This window comes from Microcaecilia unicolor, chromosome 4 (genome assembly GCF_901765095.1).
Source record: "Microcaecilia unicolor chromosome 4, aMicUni1.1, whole genome shotgun sequence".
Classification (NCBI taxonomy): Eukaryota; Metazoa; Chordata; class Amphibia; order Gymnophiona; family Siphonopidae; genus Microcaecilia; species Microcaecilia unicolor.
Window position 1 is genome coordinate 92298341 of NC_044034.1, and position 22306 is coordinate 92320646.

Consider the following 22306-nt stretch of genomic DNA (forward strand, 5'->3'; position numbering starts at 1 on the left):
GGTAATCTGGATGGGAGAGGAGTCGCTCATGCACCCTGCGGAGATGGGTCTCCTGTAGGAGGACAATATGCGGCCTCAGCTGTTGTAACTCCCTGAACAACTTCTGCCGCTTTTGAGGCATGTTCAGGCCCTTCACATTATATGATAAAATTTTTAAATCTGTAGTCATGCTTGGGACAATATGACAGCTCTCTCCCCTGTTATACAGGGTCCATCTAATACGCATATTTGCGCTCTCCTATACCAGTGATGCCCCCAACCCTCACATTCCCCCCTCCCCCCTCCCCCCTATTGTTAACCCCCCCCCTCTCTCTTACCCACTGCGTCCCCCCCTGTCTAGCACCAACCACTGGACACATGTCCCAGTAGTGGGATGTGAGAAAGTAACACACCAACACGTAGGCAGCCCAGCCCGCCCCACCCCCCCCACCCCCGAATTGTTTCACAGCATCACCAGGAGCCTTTTCCCTAATAAACTTTCCACCTTGCACAACTACTAACTTAGCCCCCCCCATCCTCCATCTCCTTAAACTACCCCTTCATACATCGCATATAACTTTATAACATCATAAACAATATTCCACACTGTTGTATTTACCATGTCCTCTGTTAATTAAGAGACATAAGTTCCTTTATAAAAAAGGAAGATAACAGTTAAATCTAAAACAGAGCTTGATTTTAGATACTGTCTGCATATTTACCAATCCTGAGGTCAGTATCAGCCAGTGACCCTCTGGCCAGCTCCTTAAAAAGGACCTTGAATAAAATATAATGTCCAGGCTGCTCTGTCCGATCAGGTTTCTTCCACGGCCGCTTTTCTTTTTGTGTTATTCCTTTTAGGTGTTGCAGGGACCCGTTGCCATTTTTGAAGCCTGGCCTTCGTAGCTAACGCTAATTCACCTGGAGGTTTGCTCTTTTGCACCATTCCCGCTTCAAGCAGGGATGTCCAGGCTTCGGTCAGCGATGTAACTCTCATTTTAGCTCCCTGCAGTGTATAGTTCAGGGAAAAAGGAAAGCCCCATCTGTATGTTATCTGCTCCTTAGTTAGAATGTCCAGAGCCGGTTTCATGAGGCGTCTCTGTTGTAAGGTGAACTGCGAGAGATCCTGGTACACTGTTATTTTGGCCCCGCCATATTCCAAGTTGGGCTTTTTCCTGGCGCAGTTAAGCAATTGTTCCTTCACTTCATATCGGTGGAACCGGGTGATGATGTCCCGCGTTCTATTATCCTGTCGTTGGCCCAAGATTCTATGTGCTCTGTCTATCTCGATCTTCACCGCTTCGGCCTCAGTCCCCAGCAGGGTGGTACACAGTGTTTGTACAATTAGCAGGACATCCTCGGTCTCACCTCCCTCGGGGACTCCACGGAATCTGAGATTATTCCTCCTTCCCCTGTTTTCAAGGTCATCAAGTTTATATGTAAGTTCTATATTCTTTTGGTCTAACGCTTGAAGGTGGGTCTCGTGCGTTAGCAAGGATTCAGATTGTTCTTCCAGCTTTGTTTCCGCTTCTTCCACTCTGCTCCCCAGCTCGCGGAGGTCAGAGCTTAAGGTCTCCATCCGGTCCAGAATCTCGTCCTTCGACTTTTTGATATCCGCTTGTATACCAGACAGTATCTGGCGAAGTTCGCCCGAGACTCCTTTTTTTGCAGGCGGTTTTCGCGATTCCGCCAACGACAGCGCAGAATCAGAGTCCGAAGGGGAAACCGGCGCCATTACCTCATGGCGTTTCGCGGTTTTGCTCGTCCCGCCGCCAGCGGACTTCTCTGAGTCTTTAGCTCGCGCCGAGGACGCTTTGCTCATCCTGCTGACGATGAGGAACAATGTGGAACAGTGCAGGCAGTTCCAAAAGGGCTGGTGATTGCTTCTTATTGCTTATTTTTATTATCGAGGAGTGGGAGCTAGAGCTCTAGGCAGCCATCTTTAGCGGTGACGTCACTTCCTCACCTGCTTTCTATCTTTTAACCAGTTTTTAATCCACAATAGAACACTACCTCCCATGACTCTCCAATTTCCTCTGGAGTCTTTCATGAGGTACTTTGTCAAACGCCTTCTGAAAATCCAGATACACAATATCAACCGACTCACCTTTATTCACATGTTTGTTCACCCCTTCAAAGAAATGTAGTAGATTGGTGAGGCAAGATTCCCCTTCACTAAATCCATGTTGACTTTGTCTCATTAATCCATGCTTTTGAATATGCTCTAATTTTGTTCTTAATAATATTCTCTACCATTTTGCCCGTCACTGACACCAGACTCACCAATTTTCCGGATCTCCTCTGGAACCTTTCTTAAAAATCGGCATTACATTGGCCACCCTCCAATTTTCCGGTACCACGATCAATTTTAAGGATAAATTACATATTACTAACAACAGCTCCGCAAGCTCATTTTTCAGTTCTATCAGTACTCTGGGATGAATACCATCCGGTCCAGGAGATTTGCTACTCTTCAGTTTCTAGAACTGCCCCATTACATCCTCCAGGTTTACAGAGAATTCATTAAGTTTCTCCGACTCGTCAGCTTCGAATACCATTTCCGGCACCGGTATCCCACCCAAATCGTCCTCGGTGAAGACCGAAGCAAAGAATTTATTTAATCTCTCCACTATGGCTTTGTCTTCCATGATCGCCCCTTTTACTCCTCGGTCATCTAGCGGTCCAACCGATTCTTTTGCCGGCTTCCTGCTTTTAATATACCTAAAAAAAATTTTGTTATGTGTTTTTGCCTCCAACGCAGTCTTTCTTTCGAAGTCCCTCTTAGCCTTCCTTATCAGCGCTTTGCATTTGACTTGACATTCCTTATGCCGTTTCTTATTATTTTCAGTCGATTCCTTCTTCCATTTTCTGAAGGATTTTCTCTTAGTTCTAATAGCTTCCTTCATCTCACTTTTTAACCACGCCGCCTGTCGTTTGGTCTTCCATCCTCCTTTTTTAATACGCGGAATATATTTGGCCTGGGCTTCCAGGATGGTGTTTTTGAACAGCATCCATGCCTGATGTAAATTTTTGACCCTCACAGTCGCTCCTCTTAAGTTTTTTTTTCACCGTTCTTCTCATTTTATCACAGTCTCCTTTTTTAAAGTTAAATGCCAACATATTTGATTTCCTATGTATACTTACTTCAAAGCTAATATGAAATCCGATCTGCTGCCCGTCTCGTCTTCCGCCAGGGTCGCTTTACTCATACTACCCCTCTCCTCAAGTCGCTTCACTGGCTCCCTATCCGTTTTCGCATCCTGTTCAAACTTCTTCTACTAACCTATAAATGTACTCACTCTGCTGCTCCCCAGTATCTCTGCACACTCGTCCTTCCCTACACCCCTTCCCGTGCACTCCGCTCCATGGATAAATCCTTCTTATCTATTCCCTTCTCCACTACTGCCAACTCCAGACTTCGCGTCTTCTGCCTCGCTGCACCCTACGCCTGGAATAAACTTCCTGAGCCCCTACGTCTTGCCCCATCCTTGGCCACCTTTAAATCTAGACTGAAAGCCCACCTCTTTAACATAGCTTTTGACTCGTAACCACTTGTAACCACTCGCCTCCACCTACCCTCCTCTCTTCCTTCCCGTACACATTAATTGATTTGATTTGCTTACTTTATTTTTTGTCTATTAGATTGTAAGCTCTTTAAGCAGGGACTGTCTTTCTTCTATGTTTGTGCAGCGCTGCGTACGCCTTGAGGCACTATAGAAATGCTAAATAGTAGTAGTAGTAGTAGTAGTAATATTATGATCACTGTTATCAAGCGGCCCCAGCACCATTACCTCCCGCACCAGATCATGCGCTCCACTAAGAACTAGGTCTAGAATTTTTCCTTCTCTCGTCGGCTCCTGTACCAGCTGCTCCATAAAGCTGTCCTTGATTTCATCAAGGAATTTTACCTCCCTAGTGTGCCCCGATGTTACATTTACCCAGTCAATATCGGGGTAATTGAAATCAACTATTATTATCGTGTTGCCCAGTTTGTTTGCGTCCCTAATTTCCTTTAACATTTCTGCATCCGTCTGTTGATCCGGCCAGGCGGACGGTAGTAAACCCTATCGCTATCCCGTCCCCCTTTACAGATGGAATTTCAATCCACAGTGATTCCAAGAAGTGTTTTGTTTCCTGCAGAATTTTCAATCTATTTGATTCAAGGCTCTCGTTAATATACAATGCTACCCCTCCACCAATTCGATCCATCCTATCACTACGATATAATTTGTACCCCGGTATGACAGTGTCCCACTGGTTATCCTCCTTCCACCAGGTCTCAGAGATGCCTATTATATCTAATTTTTCATTTAGTGCAATACATTTTAACTCTCCCATCTTATTTCTTAGGCTCCTGGCACTCGCATGTAGACATTTCAAGAATGTTACTTGTCCTACACATTAAAAATCTTTAGAAACAGATAATTTCTGATTTTCAGTGTAATACACTGTCTCACTCTACATAGTGCCTGGAAAAAATGGGACCCCTTACATAAGAACATAAGTACCCGCCATAATGGGACAGACCGAAGGTCCATCAAGCCCAGCATTCTTTTTCCAACAGTGGCCAATCCAGGTTACAAGTACTGATGATATTAAGGATGCATTATGAAAAAGGGGATGAAAGGGAGGGAGATATTAGATAAGGGGTTAACCGCGACACAAATACAAGTTATTATTCTTGGAAAGTGCAGATAGCGGATAATGTTTATTGTTGTTTATTGCTCTATTTTGATACAAGGATTAGGTTAAAGACAGTATTAAGGGGGGGAAGGGGGGAATTGGGAAGGAAACTGTAAATCAAATTTGATGATAATGACCGCGGATTAGTGTACATATGACTGACAAAGTTAAAACTGTTATGTACTTAATCAAATGATTGTGTTAATCTGTGGCATCATCAATAAAAACTTTGAAACATAAGGATGCATTATGAAAATGATAGCACCCCCAGCTCAGAAGGGGAATATCAAGAGTTAAGCATTAAAAATGTGAAACTGAGACAGAGCAGGACAGATGCATTTAACCTTGTTACAGATTGCTGACACTTGCTGAATTAACAGTTCCAGCAACCTTTAAGTAAAGAATGTTTTGTTCAGATGCTGGTAAGTGTCACTAAGAAAATGCATGTTTGGGAGAGGAAGTGACGTCACGAACGCTGATGGCTGCTTACGTTCGGAGCTCCGTTGCATCCCTGCTTTTCATTAGCAATAAAGTGCGTCTAATCATCCCTAAATTCTTACCCGCTACTTCAGATTTAGGTGGGAACAAATGGAGACCAATTTCGATCAGCTGGAAACGATGTCATCGGTCCGGAAAGAGAGTGAACGGCAGTCAGCGCGGCAAGCCACTAAGGCCGCGAACCGCCATGTGCTCACCTTGGCCTGCTCCTCCCACTCTGACTCGGCTCTGTCCAACACTGAAATAGGCAGTGCTTCAGCGAAGCGGGGCATTTCAAAAGATCTTGCAAAATGCCTAAAGGTAATTAGAGAGGAGATTAAATCCTCTAAGGAGGAGATCCTTGATCGGATGGATGTTCTGAGTGTGGACCTGCGTGAACTGGGAGGGCGTGTGGAGGACTTAGAGACCCGTGCTGATGAGCAAGCTGAACAACTGAATGGAGCTGACTCAAAACTTTCAAAGCTTTTTGAATATCTGGACGAGCTGCAATACAAGGTTGACGACCAGGAAAACCGGGGGAGAAGGAACAACCTCCGTTTTCGGGGGGTTCCCGAAGCTGGCGACAAAGAAGATGCAGTTATGGCGGTAAAGCTACTCTGCGGAAAGTTGCTAGGGTCAGAGGTCTCTGCAGTGGAGAGAGCACCTGAGGAAGAGAACTGATAATGGGACATTGTGGCTTGTTTCTCATCATATGCCATTAAAGAACAAGTGATGCAGCGAGCCCGGCTGGTGTCGCATGTTGACTACAACGAGGCTCAAGTGAAGGTGTTCCAGGATCTGTCTCAATTGACTCTGGCTAAACATCGTGCGATAAAACCAGCACTGGACATATTAATAGCGAACAAAATCCCATATCGATGGTCCTTTCCCTTTGCCCTCTGCTTCACAGTTGGGGGCAAACTGCATCGGCTCAGACTTCTATCAGAAATCTAGAAGGTTTTATATGATGCAGGCCTGGTGGCTGCTGAACACCCACCGGTGGATATTGCCCCTACAGCTCGGGCCAAGCTCCAGCAATGGAAGAGGGTCACTACTAAATCTAAGACCCCCTCGAAAGCCACTTGAAGTGATTGGCTGCAATTATGTTAGACTTTTTTCTGTGTCTTCGATCCCTAGTGCTGTATAGAGGGGATGTAAACTATTTTTGTTAACTTTGCTCTACCATCTTTAGGGGGGAATGGAAAAGGATGTAGGGGAGGCAAGGGAATGTGGGCTGTATTTTTGTGAGATGTATTGAAATCTCAACTAGCATTGAGACCAATGTTTCAGCCTGCCTATCTGATATCGCTGCCTGGATGTCTCAACGTCATCTGAAATGTAGCATGGCCAAAACCGAGCTTCTCATCTTTTCCCCTAAACCTACCTATCCCCTTCCCCCTTTCTCTATTTCTGTGGATGACACTCTCATTCTCCCTGTCTCATCAGCTCGTAACCTTGGGGTCATCTTTGACTCCTCTCTCTCCTTCTCTGCTCACATTCAGCAGATTGCCAAAACCTGTCGTTTCTTTCTCTATAACATCAGCAAAATCCATCCCTTCATCTCTGAGCACTCTACCAGAACCCTTATTCACACTCTTATCACCTCTCGTCTTGATTATTGTAACCTGCTTCTCAACAGCCTCCCTCTTAGCCATCTCTCTCCTCTTCAATCAGTCCAAAACTCTGCTGCGCGACTCATTTTCCGTCAAAGTTGCTATGCTCACTAGCCCTCTCTTAAGTCACTTCACTGGCTCCCTATCCGTCTCCGCATTCAATTCAAACTTCTCTTATTGACCTATAAGTGCATTCACTCTGCCGCTCCCCAGTACCTTTCCACTCTTGTCTCTCCCTACGCCCCCCTCGAGAACTCCGTTCTGTAGATAAATCTCTCTTATCTGTCCCCTTCTCCTCTACTGCTAATTACAGACTCCGTTCCTTTTATCTTGCTGCACCTCATGCATGGAATAAACTTCCCGAGCCTGTACGTCTAGCCCCGTCTTTGGCCGTTTTCAAGTCCAAACTTAAAGCCCACCTCTTTACCACTGCGTTTGACTCCTAACCACTACTCACTTGCCCTGTCCTTTTATCCTCACCTCTTTATTCCCTTACCCTTAAGTGTTCTGTCTGTTTACCTGTCTCATCTAGATTGTAAGCTCTTTGAGCAGGGACTGTCTTTTTTGTGCATGGTGTACAGCGCTGAGTATGCCTTGTAGCGCTACAGAAATGATAAGTAGTAGTAGTAGTAGGATGTATGTGACAGGGGTAGTAGGGATGTGTGGGAAGACTGGGGCTTGAGTGGTATATCGAGTTGGTGGGTTTCTTTCTCTGATTTACCCAGTTAAGGGGTCTGGGATGGATGGGATTGGGGGGAGGGTAGATGGGTTGATAGGTACTGTAAGGAGACATGAGTGGCTGGGGTGGGGGGGGGTTGAAACAGGAGGGTGGGTTTGGGGGGAGTTTATTTTCTTTTTTCTTTTTCTTTGTTCTTCTCATCCCTTACTTTTTTTTCTTAGTTTCACTCCTTTACCACATGTTAGGTAAAGCTGTGGTTGTATGCTTTGACTGTGCCTCTCATTGTATCATTCGTGCCATATATGACTGTTGACCTTAAGTTTTTGACATATATCAAAAGTCTTAATTCTCCTCAAAAGCGTCAAAAGCTATTTAAGGAATTATTGTTACATACTCGTCAGGTGGTATTTCCACTTTAGGCAGAAAGACGAAAAATTTCTAATTCATCACCAGTACCCTAATGTTTTTTGTGCATCCGATGCTAGCGCCTCGAAGAAATGGGGGGGGGGGGGGGGGCGATCTTGCTTCACTCTTCTCTACAGGTCCAGGTGCAAAACATTAAACGGGACCCTATGATGTAACTTCCTGTTTTAGTGTAGGCGGGATGCTGCAGAGGGAAGGACCGGGTCAGTCCAGACAGCTTGTTCCCATTAGCGCTGCTGGCACCAGCAAAGAAAAATCAGGTTTTTGTGGACCTGGGGCACTGGACTCGCAGGGAGGGAAGGGATCAGTGCTAGATTGTAAGCTCTTTGAGCAGGGTCTGTCTTGTTTGTGTATGGTGTACAGCGCTGCGTATGCCTTGTAGCGCTATAGAAATGATAAGTAGTAGTAGTAGGATGTGCCACGGGAGAGAAAACAGAGGGGGGGGGGGGAAACAGGAAACAAACCCCCCAAACCTCTTTCCTGTGCAGATCCCTAGTCGGCTGCATGTGGCCCCTGGAAGCGTGAGGCCCCCCTGTGCAGCCTCACCAGTTGCTCTTGCCTAAGATCAGCCCTGCCTAAGTAAACAAGTGATAGTTAACAATCTGTGCTACTATCATTACAATGAAACAGTACTATAGTAAAGTGCCAACAGCATGTTGACCAATGAGATCACATGTGCACAATGCAAAATAGGGTATATTCATATGAATGAAAGGTTTTCCTAAGAAGAAAGGAGGTAATATGCAAAATGACTGCTTGAGAGCAACCCAAAAATTGTCTTTAGAACATCTTCTTCCTTTCATGTATTACTTACTATTTGAAGTAAACTCAGAATGATTTCTGCGGTGATCACGGCAGTAAATTCTGTTAACAGACAAGCAATATTACTTTATAAGGATCAATCAAATATAACAGTTCAAAACGTTAGAGTGGTTACCTCAAAATTAAAAGCCCAGATTAGGCTTTTAATTTTGAGGTAAACTCCTGAATCTTATACTTCAGATTATTCAAGAGTTTACTGTGTTGTGACTCGACTCTATTAATGTTCATTTTTTGTAAAGTTTATAGATTTTATAGCAGGTTTAACTAGCTCCATTTTACATTTTGGTGGGCTTCAGGGGTCCTTTTACTAAGGAGCGCAAACAGATTTAGCACACACTAACAGTTAGTGAATGCTAAATGATAAGATGCCCATAGGAATATAATGGACATCTTAGCATTGTGCACCAATTGTTAGTGCGCCTTAGTAAAAGGGCTCCTCAGTGACATCACACTATCAACACAACTCCCAGTTGCTTAAAGTCTTTTTGAAACTAAATAAAAAGAGAAACAGGACAAATTTTATTGTTTTTTTTTAAATAAAAGTGTTATTGATCTCTGCTTCATTATTCCATGTTGTAGCTTCCTCCAACCCACCCCCAACGTTGGCAGCTCTTGCTATCCTGGGCTAGTCTTACGCATCAGTGTTTATTTTCTGCCCTTAAGAATTTTAGATCTTTCAGATAGTACAGGACAGTGCTATCAACAATGCCAAGGAAACAGACAGACCTGAACTCTGCACATCATGCAGTATTTGTGCCAGAGAAGAAGAAAAGAGCAAACTATCACTACTACAGTCCACGCAGAAGTCTGCAACCAATCACAACGGAGCTGCCAAAGGATTTTGCCATGCATATATTGAACCACCCCACTCTCAGATCAGGACTTGCAGTACCAAAATGCAGCGATTTTACTGCAGCTTCTTCTTCAAAAGGCAGAATGGGACTATATTAGACTAACACAAACAAGTGTGCAAGTTATGCAATAGTAAAGGGCCACTACCTCTCAGGGGAAGGCACTAGCGCAGGAAGAATCCTGTGTGCCCTTCATGCTGATCAGGATCAACATGTTACTTGTACTTACTTCCTAAAGTTGACTGGCTTTACTTTATTCAGAAAAAAATGATCAGCCAGAAAAAGTGGGAGAAAGTAGCAGAGTACCAACAACACACAGAAGAGGAAAAGTAGACTGGCTGGGCAGGAGGGAAAGAGCAGTGAGAATGGAAAGCAGTAAAAAGAAGGAAAGGGGATGTCAAAAAGACAGCAGAGAAAGGAAGAGAGGATGAGGTAAATGCTGTGAGAGAGGGAAGATAAGGAAGAGGGAGGGAAGAAAGGGATAAATACTGGAGGAAAGGGAAAGAAGAGGGAGTGAATACCCTCTCTCTGAAGTAAAGAATGCAAAGTTGGGTTATTGAGCTCTCTGGAATCTTTTTATCCTGTCACATACGCAGCAGCAGGTATAAGAGGACCAGGTTGGGAGGAAATGGGAATGAGGGATGAAAGTGTAGAGGGAGTGCAGCAGAGCTGGTAGGGTGGGAGAATTGAGAAAGAACAAGGGGAGGAATGATGTAGAGAAAATAAGAGAGCTGGAGTAAGAGAAGACAGAGGAACTGTAAGAGAAGGAAGTGGAGGGAATACAAGAGAGCTTGGGATGGGGAGGTAGAGGGAAGGTGTGAGAAAATAGAATGGGGGCAGAATCCACAAATGAGTCAAGATGGGGAGAGTAAGAGTGCAAGATAATGGGGGGGGGGGGGGGGTATGGAAGAGGATATATGGGAAAGAAAGGCAATGGGGATGACTTAGGGGGAATATGAAAGAGAACCAAAGATGGTGTCAGGGCAGAAGCAGAACAACTGTGATGGAAGGAACCATCTGTAAGAGAATGCTAGAAGTAGTGCTGGGAGGATGTATTTGAGAAACAGCCACAGAGGGTCGATTGAGGTATGTCTCAGAGAGAGAGAGAGAGAGACAGACAGATGGGCAAAGCCTGACAGGCTACAGCAAGGGAATGCAACAACAGAAGAGAGAAGGCAGCAATAAGAGATATGAGAGGAGATGATTGGGGCTTGAGAGTCACAGTGCGGATGATGGCATGAAGGAGACAAATGGGAAGGGATGGGAGAACTTGAGAGGACACGAATAAAAAGAAATGTTTTAAGATGGGATAAGAGTACAAGGGAATGGTTGGTGGAGAGAAAGTCAATATGGGAATGCAATGGAGTAACGAAAGTGCATTGGATTTGGTGTCCATGTCCGCTTTTGTACTTAGGAAAGACAATCTGTGCACTAAATACCTGACTCACTGATCACAGAAGTCATCTTCAGTGAGTGACACAGAAGTACCTTTAGTATTACACTGCATTCAAAGTCAATATGTTTTGAAGATTTACAGTTTGCAGTAATTGAAACTCCTTTTGGCTTCCAGTCAGTTGGAACCAGCCTTTATCTACCATCATTGTTTTCACCATTTTCCAATTCTCCTCCCATCCCCTAGATTTTGGCCAGGGCCTGATCAACTTTTTACCCCACACAGCATTAATGAGCGAGTAGAGAGTTTGCAGGGGTAGGGGTAGAGTTTAGTATGGTTGGCTCTTCCAATCAAAAAGGTATTCTGCTACGTCAGCAACAGTCTTTAGGTAGGGACCATAAATCTCAACTCCTTCTGGAGCCCAGTTAATGTGGACCTTAAGTTCAGCCACTAGATGATGACATCAAACAACAAGAGACTCGCTCCTCACAACAGTTGTGAATGTTGCTTCCACAGCAATGCCCAATCTCAGTTGGCCTGGGAGGAAAATGACCCTAGCTGGAAATCAAACCAAGGATTTTCCATGCAGAACTACATTGCTCAGGATGCAGAATATTAAACAGACCTGTGAGTACTCTGGAGAATTTCTACCTTGATGCCGCCATCTTTTAGTTAGATAGGTATTGCCAAATATTATGTGTTAATGGCAGAGATTGTTTGTAGATTTAGACTATGATCATTACATGTTATTTATTTTTATGTTTGTTGTGCTTTTATGCATTTTGCATTTAAACCACAAGATCTCATCTTAATCATGTTTTATAGAAAAGGGTGTCAATTTGCAATATATACACACAAAATAATATAAACTTATAAGAGAAAGCACACTAATTCTTTGTATGCGCAAAATAATATATGCCAAGTGTCCACTAAATAAGAAGTACAGTTACAGCTGATATAGATAAATCAAAAGGTAGTCATCTAATATACTAACTTATAAATTCCATTGTTTACATCTTCAACAATTTCTGCTTTACTCTCCTTTGCACACAGATAATGATAAGTTCTCCTGCAATCTTCAACGTCACAGCCAACTGTAGCTCCTATTGCTTTGCATTTGAAACACCTCTGAAACGTTAAACCATTACAAAAAGAAATATACTTAGAATGGCAAGACAGCAATTGTGGTATTTATGTATGCTACACTTTTGCTCTGTACAGAGCTATATCAATGCTATATATATCTTACATCAAGAAAAATGAGTTCAAAATGAACCCTCTTTCTTCTCCAGTCCTCCTTCATATCCCACAGACAGGGCTAGCTCAAGAGATTGTTGTGCCCTAAGCCAACTTGCTTCAGCACCCCCCTCCCCCTTTACTGGCTCCCTGCTTCCCATGGTTTTCTCTCTCTCTCTCTCTCTCTCTCTTCCTTTCCTTCCTCCCTCCCATGGGTCTGGCTTTTCTCCCTCACTCTGTTGGTCCACCTTCTCTCTTGCTTTCTCCCCCTCTTCTGTGGATCTAGCATTTCGTCCCCTCCTCTGATGCAATTTCCTGTTGGTGGGATGCAGCAGCGAAGGAGCTGGCCCAGAAGTAGCCTGTCTTCATCACTGCTAATGCCAGTAACCCAGGGTAACTCTGCAGGACCATGCAGGGGGAGAGGGAGAGTCACTGGACCATCGGAGGGAGGAAGGGAAGGTAAGGGATTGAGTTAGAAACAGCAAACTGCGGGGAGCAAGGAGCCAATAAGAGGAGATGTCAATGTGGCCAATGATGTCAGAGGCTGGGGATTTTGGGGCACTTTATCACTGACACCCTGAGCCAGTACTCACCTGGTTCAATGTTATTATTCAAATCTTTTTATTGATAATTGAAAAGAACCATACAAGCATAAAAATTCAACATTTTAGTATTATTAACACAATTGTCTCCATTCAGAGCTAGTTCAAACAGTCAGACAAATTCTTCTATGTATCTATACCCTTTCCCTCCTTTCTCCCATCTCTATTATAAAATGTTTTATCAACATGTTTTGAAAACAAAGCCAGGAATAACTATCCAAGACTCTTAATAACTCCCTTAAGCAACTATTGACAGGTAAAATAATATGTGTCCTCAGTTACAAATCATCATCCTAAAATTAACATCCATCAGTAGTACCAATCCCAGCCTATGTCATTAGTGTGCTGTCTATTATTATCAATGATGGAGTTGAGGTCTCCTCCTCCCTCCTCCTTATGTTCTTCCAATTGCTTCTTCTTGAAAATCCCCTATTTCCCACCCCCCTCCCTTTCCCTCCCCAACAGGAAGTTTCCCATACTCTCAGGGGATCTATATCACCAGCCAGTGTTACTAATTATGTCATGCAGGAATGTGGGGGTCTCCCAGTCGATTAAGAGTAAAACTGCGGGCTCTAGGTGCAAGATTATGTATATAGTTCCTCCAGGTCAAATACAGTTCTTTCTGTTTTTTGAGTCTCAAAGAAACGTCTCGCAATTCCATCAGCAACAAGGCATGGAATCTATTACGCCATTGCCAATACGTGGGTGGTTTGGGCTTAACCCAATTGACCATTATGCATTTTTTGCCTATCAAACATGCTTTATAAATCAATAGATTATGATGGCCAGCCCCAGTCTCCAACACAGCATCTTCCCCCAGGAGAACCTGTTTGGAGCGTGGTGTGATGTGTTTATTTCACCTGGTTCAATGTTAAAGTTGGCCCTGTCCACAGAACTGTTTTTGAAAGCCTGGAGTGCTAAAAAGCAGAAGCTTGGCTCAGGAATACACAAATGAGTTGGGTTGCTACTTTCAAAGGGAGGCACATCATGAAAACTATATAATAAGGATACTGTGGAATCAATGTGACATTTTGGGTGTACAATTCCTATAGAAGTTTTCCAACAGGCCAATTTTTAAAAATTAATTTTAAGCAAGGCAACAGTATGAAAGGCAACAATAACAAATCTAATCATTCCTCATGGCACAGAACTTTGTAACCGTGATTCCAAAAGCTTGAAACTTTCAGTGAATAATAAGAAGCACCAGCACAGAGACAGAAAACCAGGCTAAACCAAATCATCCAGTCCCAGGTGTCCTCCTACTGGATTGCCTCAAACATGATAAATAACTCTCTTTATTAACACTCAGTATTATAAATGTAAAACTATGAATGTCATTTTTGTCATCTTCAATCTTATGGCTGGTGCTACAAAGCTCATTCAGTTTTCAAGTGTATCATTAATAGGAAATATTTGGGAAGCACTTCAATATGAAATGGCATCTTGACATGGGTTTGTTTTGCACATACCATGATGGTAATGAATCTCTCTCCTAAGCCAGGGAACATTTCTCTCAAATGTACTGATGTGCCCATCTTAACACTTGCTTTGTGCCACACAGCACTTCTTTGTGGGGTTCACAGGTTACTGGTGCATACTGTCTAACATCCTATCAAGATACACTTAGAAGTTCTTTTTGGTCAGTCAGTAGTGCCCAATGCATTTGGGACATTTCTGTATCTTTCTGTTACATTATTTTACCTTTGACTGCATCTTCAGATATTTAATGATCTGTCTCAAAATATGATTACTCACTAAAATTGTTGTTTTTGAATGCATGCTTATTTGTGGCTATAAAGAACACAATGTTTAAAATTTTTAATTATTGAACTGTAAACACAATCTTAATACTTGTTTGTTAAATGACTATATATATAGTGATGGTGTGCTGTGACAATTTTTGCACCTTGTAAGTGTGCCACAAGGTGAAAAAGGTTGAAAATCACTGCCTTATAGGTTGATGAATTTGTTGAAGAGTAAGCTTTTGAGAATCAACTTCCATTTCATCGGGTGCCTTCTGCCTCTGTCATTTTTGTTACTCCCCAGCTCAGACTAACATGGCTGCCCCTCTGAAAATTGTTTGTTGAAATGTTAGCACCAAGTAAAGCGAATCCCTCCGCCCACTCACACACCACTCATTTATCTTTAAAAAGAGAAATCAGTGAGAAATCTGTGCTTGGTGATATTTCATGATACCCACATCAAATTCATTGCCATATCTAACTTATGCTTTTTAATTACAAATCTATCCATGTCTAAGAAGCCCCGGGGAAACAAAAAAAACATTATTAGGAACTAAATTCAGACCCTCGTCAAATACAGGTTGCAAATTAGAAATAGAAATATGAAAACAAAAATTGAACTGGTAACCTCAAAAAATCAACTCAGAATGGTCAAAACTGCAGAGCAGAGCAAGAGTCCTGGCTCCCATCCAACGTTCAGGCAACTCAGAGGTACCATTCTGCCATAAGGAACAGAAGCTAGAGCACCAAGAACATTTCAAGCCCCTGAATGTAATAATGTCAGCACCAGAACAGAATTTACTGAAATACTCCAGCCCTCAGACAGCATTTTGCATAATGAGTAATACGAAGGTCAATAATACTATTATTTCAGTATAACACAAGGGTTTCTCAATATTGTTGCTTTACTTTGAACCATATATTTAATTTTGGTTCACTCTAAACCATATATTTAATTTTGGGTCACTCTAATTGACTGTAGTTTTCACTACATCAAAATTTAGAAATTTTCATGCAAGCAAGGTAGATCATATATGAAAGGAAAGAAAATTCAAAAGAGAAAAATGGAAGAAAAAATAAGTCATAATTCAACTAAGCGGAGAACATATCTGCACAAGAATAAACCACTGGAAAGCTCTGAATGTCCAACGTAAAATGTATACCAGGTATCTAGGGTCCAAGGCTATGCATACACATCATTGAGTTCCCACAAACAGCTGCAGTGGGAATCAAAGCCCAAAATATTAAAAACAAAACCCATGATCCTCAGAAGGAGGAACATCACAGTTGTGGGCAGGGATGGTGGGGAGGTGCCTAAGACACAGCCATTTTAAATACAGATTATTGAAGAATAAGTCACTCCCTGTAAGGAAGCCTTAATATCAGGTCTCCAAGATAACAATTTAAACCACACAGTCCTCAGGAGAACGGTCACTTGGGGGGCAGGGCTGGGTGCCTATGACACAGCCATTTTAGAGACAGTACAGAAAAATAGGATACTCACTGTGAAGGACTGTAACCGCCTTATTGTTGGCCTCCAACCACAATCCTTACAGCTCTGTACTCCTTTAATTATGCTCCTCTGCTCACTCACTGCTCACCTCACGCTCACTGCACTAACTATATCACCAATCGCCCACTACTCTCCACAACACACTACTAAACCCTGGCCACACACTATTCGACTGAGTGGCAGCAGTGGCGGGAAATGTAGCCAACACAAGGACCAATCAGGATCCCCTCTTCTTGTGACATCAGGAGCATTACTGAGGCAAGAACAAGTCAGGCTGTGTGGGAGAGCCGGTGGCTGGAAGTGGAACTCCATGCTCACAGTAAATGAAGTTGGGTTTTTTTTAACCGCAGTTATGGTAAAAAGCTTTGTTCCCGTGCTAAATAAATACCCTGCATTTTCCAGGAGCATCAAATTTCTCTTCCAGCTGCCACCATTGGCGCTGAAGCAAGTTGTAGCAGCTGGATCTTGTCCCCTTGGAGTTCTGCAGCTTCCTTTTCTCTTTGAAGCAACCCAAGAGCGAGATCTTCAGGCCGCCCTTGTCCGCAAAGCCTTTGCTGCTGCAAACAAAAAGAAAATCAAGCCAGTGTTCTGAATCCGCCTTAAAGCACAGATCATATGGAAACAGCTAGTCGGGAATCTGCATTAAAGGGCGAGAACAACCTTGCTGTCCTTGTTCTTTAGTGCAGGTTCCTGGCTCCCATAGGATCTGTGCATTTAAAGCAGATTTAGAGCTCTGGCTTTTTTTTTTTTTTTGCTGCTATAAAAGGTGCCACCAGCTTCTGTTATTTCTATTAACAAAGCTGTTCTTGTGTCTCTCTTTTTTTCACAATGCCTGATTTTCTGGCCAAAAGGTTTTTATCAGATGGTATTGGAATGACCCAGGTGATCACAATGACTTTTTTTTTTCACATAAGCAGTGCTTTTTTTGTAGAAAAAAAAAGGTGCTGGTACTCATTGTGGGCGGAGTCACCACATGACTCCACCCCTATTATACCCACACCCACATTAGCCACACACCCTTATACCAGCCATGGCGCATATAAACAGACATCACTGAAAATATTATACTAGTATAGGAGAAAAAAATAACGTAATTTTTTTTCATTATAAATAATTTCTGTAAGCTGTTACAGCTCCAGTATACCCAGTGCAAAATAAGACTGCAGATGTAAATTCTCAAACTGGATATATTCCAGACACTAAAATGAAAATAAAATGAATTTTTCTACCTTTGTAGTCTGGTGACTTTGTTTTTCTGATCATGCTGGCCCAGTATCTGATTCTGTTGTTATCTATCCTCTTAACTCCGTTTCCAGGGCTTCCTTTCCATTTATTTCTTTACTTTCCGCCTTTCTTCTTAATTTCTTGCCCCACATCCGTAAGTAAAAGCTGGGTGGCTCCGCAGATTTGACTGTCCAGTGGATCCAGCTTCTGCCTATTTTCTTCATCCATATGCAGTTTTTCTCCTCTCTTCCTTTTCCCTCATCTCATCTCCTTCCTCACTCTTCCCTCCCCTCCATCCATGTCCAGCATTTCTTCTCTCTCCCGTCCCTCTCCTCCATCCACCCATGTCCAGCAGCCCCCTCTCCCCTGCCCTCCCCCTCCATCCACCCATGTCCAGCAACCCTCCTCTCCCCCTGCCCTCCCCTCCATCCACCCATGTCCAGCATTCCTTCTCTCTTCTCCATCCACCTATGTCCAGCAGCCCTCCTCCCCTGCCCTCCCCTCCATCCACCCATGTCCAGCAACCCTCCTCTCGCCCCTGCCCTCCCCTCCATCCACCCATGTCCAGCAACCCTCCTCTCCCCCCTGCACTCCCCTCCATCCACCCATGTCCAGCAACTCTCCTCTCCCCTCCCCTCCATCCACCCATGTCCACTGACTCTCTTCTCTTCCCTGTCCCCCGCCAGCCACCCATCTCCAGCGACTCTCCTCTCTCCCCAGCCACCTATACCCAGTGATTCTCCTCTCTCCCCTGTCCCCCCTGCAGCCCTCCTACCCAGTGATTCTCCTCACCCCCCTACCCAGCGATTCTCCTCGCTTCCCTGCCCCCCTCCAGCCCCCCTTACCCAGCGATTCTCCTCACTCCCCTGCCCCCCCCTCCTCCAGCCACCCAGGTTGTCCAGTGGATTCTTCGGCGCAGGCAGGAAAGATCCCCAGTCTTTCCTGCCTGCTGCTGGCCCTGACTCTCCCGCAGCGTTACTGCATCGCTCTTCAACATGGCCGCTGAGACTTACAAGGGCGGCCTCCAAGACTTCAGCATACCGGCACAAAAAAAAAAACAACACTGCACATAAGGATAGCCATACTGAGTCAGACCAATGGTCCATCTAGCCCAGTATCCTGCTTCCAACAGTGGCCAATTCAGGTCACAAGTACCTGGCAGAAACCCAAATAGCAGCAACATTCCATGCTACCAATCCCAGGGCAAGCAGTGGCTTCCCCACGTCCATCTCAATAACAGACAATAGACTTTTCCACCAAGAACTTGTCCAAACCTTTTTTTTAAACCCAGATGCACTAACTGTTGATACCACATCCTCTGGCAATGAGTTCCAGAGTTTAACTATTGGTTGAAAAAATATTTCCTCTTGTTCATTTTAAAAGTAGTACCATGTAACTTCCTTGAGTGTCCCCTTAGCCTTTGTACTTTTTGAAAGAAATTTCCTAGAGCAATTTAAAGCTGATCTGAAAGCACCTCTTTTCATGGAGGCTTATACCTAATTTAAGCACTTTCATGCGATGCTGCCTGCGCAATGGCCCTTAAGTGCTTTCCACACCCTGCTTTCCTATCAGTTTTGTAGTTCTCCCTCACTTCCTTTCTCTATATCCTTGTATTGTCTCAGCAATTTATTCCCCCTTTTTTTACGCTGTAAGCCGCTCAGGAAATTATTGTCATGAATGGGATAGCAAATTCTTTCAATAAACTTGAAACTTAAAAAAAACTCGATTTACCTTTACCCATTCTATACCACTAAGTATTTTATAGACCTCTTTCATATCCCTTCTCAGCTGTCTCTTTTCCAAGCTGAAGAGTCCTAACCTCTTAAATCTTTCCTTATATGAGAGAAGTTCCATCCCCTGAATCATTTTGGTCACCCTTCTTTGAACCTTTTCTAATTCTGCTATGTCTTTTTTAAGATATAGTGACCAGAATGGCACAAAATACTCAAGGTGTGATCACACCATGGAGCAATATAGGGCATTATATTCTTTTAGGCCTATTTTCAGACCGGGCAGTTAAACCGGCTAACTCCCACGGTCAGTGCTAAGAGCTGATATTCAATGCCGGGCCGTTCCCAGTGACTGGCACTGAATATCCAGTTTAACTTTGGATAGTCAGACTTTAACCAGCCAAGCCGATACTCAGCACTGGTCAATTAAAGTCAGACCGGCCAAAGATATTCCATGGTTTCATGTGGCCAAATATGGCCATGAAACTTGGCCAGACTGACTTTAAAAATTGGCAGATAGCCGGTAATACTGCCTGATATAATCAGCTAGCCACTAACCAGCAATATTCAGTGGTACATGACCAGCCATATACCGCTGAATATTGGCGGATAGCTGGTTATCCCGCATTTAACAGGCCAGATGCTGATCCTGGCCAGTCAAATGAGGCTGAATATTTTTTTTTTGGGGGGGGGGGGGGTTGTTTATTTTCTATCCCTTTCCTAATAATTCCTAGCATCTTGTTTGCTTTTTTGGCTGCCGCAACACACTGGGCAGAAGATTTCAGCATACCATCTACAATGACATCTAAATCTTTTTCTTGGGTGCAGACTTTTAAGGTAGATCTTGGCATCAAGTAACTGTGATTTGGATTATTCTTCCCAATGTGCATCATACTGCATTTGTCCACATTAAATTTAATCTGCCATTTAGATGCCCAGTCTTCCAACTACCTAAGGTCTTCCTGCAATTTTTCACAATCCTAATGCATTCTAATAACTCTGAATAGTTTTGTGTCATCTGCAGATTTAATCATGTCACTCATCATTCCCATTTCCAGATTATTTATAAATATGTTAAATAGCACCGGTCCCAGTACAGACCCCTGGGGCACGCCACTATTCACCCTTCTCCACTGAGATAATTGGCCATTTAACTCTGTTTTCTATCCATCAACCAATTCCTAATCTTTATCCTCAACCTTCACTTCCCCAATTGCAAAGGCATAAAATACAAAATGTTACATGTATCAACCTTTTCTTATATGAGCACGCAATTCTGGAATACACTACCACGCAACCTGAAAACGATCTATGAACTAACCAACTTCCACAAATCATTGAAAACCCATCTCTTTGATAAAATTTACTGAAAGAATCAAAACACATTAAGTCCGCACACACTATTAGTAATGCAACAATACATTCTCTTCTGAATTCCCATCCCCCGTAATTTTTATCACATTTATACCTCTACTCATAGAAAAATGTTATACCGAATTGTTCTTCTACTACTGTTCAGTTGCCCTATTAGTTCCCGTTGTTTCTTTTCCATTGTTCCATTCTTCTTCTCCATTGTTCTATTCCCTTAAAGACACTTTAACTTTGTTTTCGCATAACCACTCACAATGTAATCCATAACCGAGTTGTAACAAACTGTATTTCCACCATTCACAATGTATTGTAAGCCACACTGAACCCGCAAATAGGTGGGAAAATGTGGGATACAAATGCAATAAATAAATAAATATTCTCTATAAATCTATCACAGCCTCAGTGTTCAGTGTTTTTCTGGAACAGAAACATTTTGGTGTTTATACACATACCAGTGGTTGAACCATTCTACCTTATTGTGTCTTTCTGTATTCAGGTTTTCTGACATCAGCATGTCACAACGAACAGCAAAGAAAATAAATGCCTAAGTGATGACACCTTCAAACAACTGAGGGATGAAGCAGATAGAGAAATAGAGAGGTCCTTTTACAAAGGTGCACTTGGGTTGTTTTGATTATATTCACAAATTGCATTCTATCTTTTGAGAAGTTTCCCGATGTTTGGGTTTGTGTTGCTGTTGCTCTATGAGAAGTCCCCTTTTTTAATCCAAGTTTTAAACGTGTGTTTTTAAATATGAGGGCATATATACATATTTTTAAATATTTGGTTTATTTGTTAAAATTTTGGGATATCTGCTCCTAGATTTCAAAATCCAAAAGCATATGGTGCATTCCATTTAGTTGGTTATGTGACATAGAATTGTGTTTTTTTCTCCCTTAGTGTTATGTATATTTATTTATCACATTTGTACCCCACATTTTCCCGCATGTTTGCAGGCTCAATGTGGCTCACATTAAACCGAAAAGGCAATCGCCAATCTAGTTAAAAATAAATACAATAAATTGTAGTAATCAGAGAGGGTAGAAAGAGCAGGTAATAAAGGGGGAAGAAGGGGAAGGTAAGAGAGTCCAAGATAGTCCGTTAATATGTTGCTTCGGAGGAATTTGGGAGTTATGTTGGATCCTAGGAGTAGGCCTTCCCGACCGGGCACCCTAGGGGGCACTGCAGTGGACTTCATAAATTCCTCCCAGGTACATAGCTCCCTTACCTTGTGTGCTGAGCCCCCCAAAACCCACTACCCACAACTGTACACCACTACCATAGCCCTTATGGGTGACTGGGGGCACCTACATGTGGGTACAGTGGGTTTCTGGTGTGTTTTGGAGGGCTCACATTTACCACCACAACCTTACAGAAGGACAGGCTATAATATTTGTGATCTTAATATTTGATTATTTTTTCAAAAAAGGCTCTTTAACTTGGATAGCCATACTTAAGAGAAATCCTACCAACCTGATATTATGCAATCTATTTTGTCACTTTGGTGGGATACTTACAGGCTTATTTTCGAAAGAGAAGGACACCCATCTTTTGACATAAATCGGAAGTTGGACGTCCTTCTCACAGGGTCATCCAAATCAGTATAATGGAAAGCTGATTTTGGATATCCCCAACTGTGTTCCGTCGCAGGGACGGGCAAAGTTTCCAGAGGCATGTCGCAGGCATAGCGAAGGCGGGACTTGGGCGTGCCTACCACTTGGACATCCTTGACCCATAATGGAAAAAAAAGGATGTCCCTAATGAACACTTGGATGACTTTACCTGGTCGTGTTTTTCTTACGACCAAGCCACAAAAAGGTGCCCGAACTGACCAGATGACCACCGCAGAGAATCAGGGATGACCTCCCCTTACTCCCCCAGTGGTCACTAACCCCCTCCCACCCTCAAAAAACATCTTTAAAAATATGTCCTGCCAGCCTCTATGCCAACCTCAGATGTCATACTCAG

The 22306-nt window shown here is 43.2% G+C and overlaps 1 protein-coding gene across 1 annotated transcript in view; it reads right to left on the minus strand.

Moving 5' to 3' along the window:
- The window catches only part of PHF11 (PHD finger protein 11), a 154000-nt gene that overhangs the window by 113425 nt on the left and 18269 nt on the right, over positions 1–22306 (minus strand). Inside the window, exons 3-5 of the mRNA XM_030202407.1 lie at positions 16402–16570; positions 11915–12048; positions 8669–8718 (exon numbers count right to left, since the gene is read on the minus strand). Coding sequence (XP_030058267.1) covers positions 8669–8718; positions 11915–12048; positions 16402–16570 — 353 coding nt within the window. The remainder of the gene's footprint in view (positions 1–8668; positions 8719–11914; positions 12049–16401; positions 16571–22306) is intronic.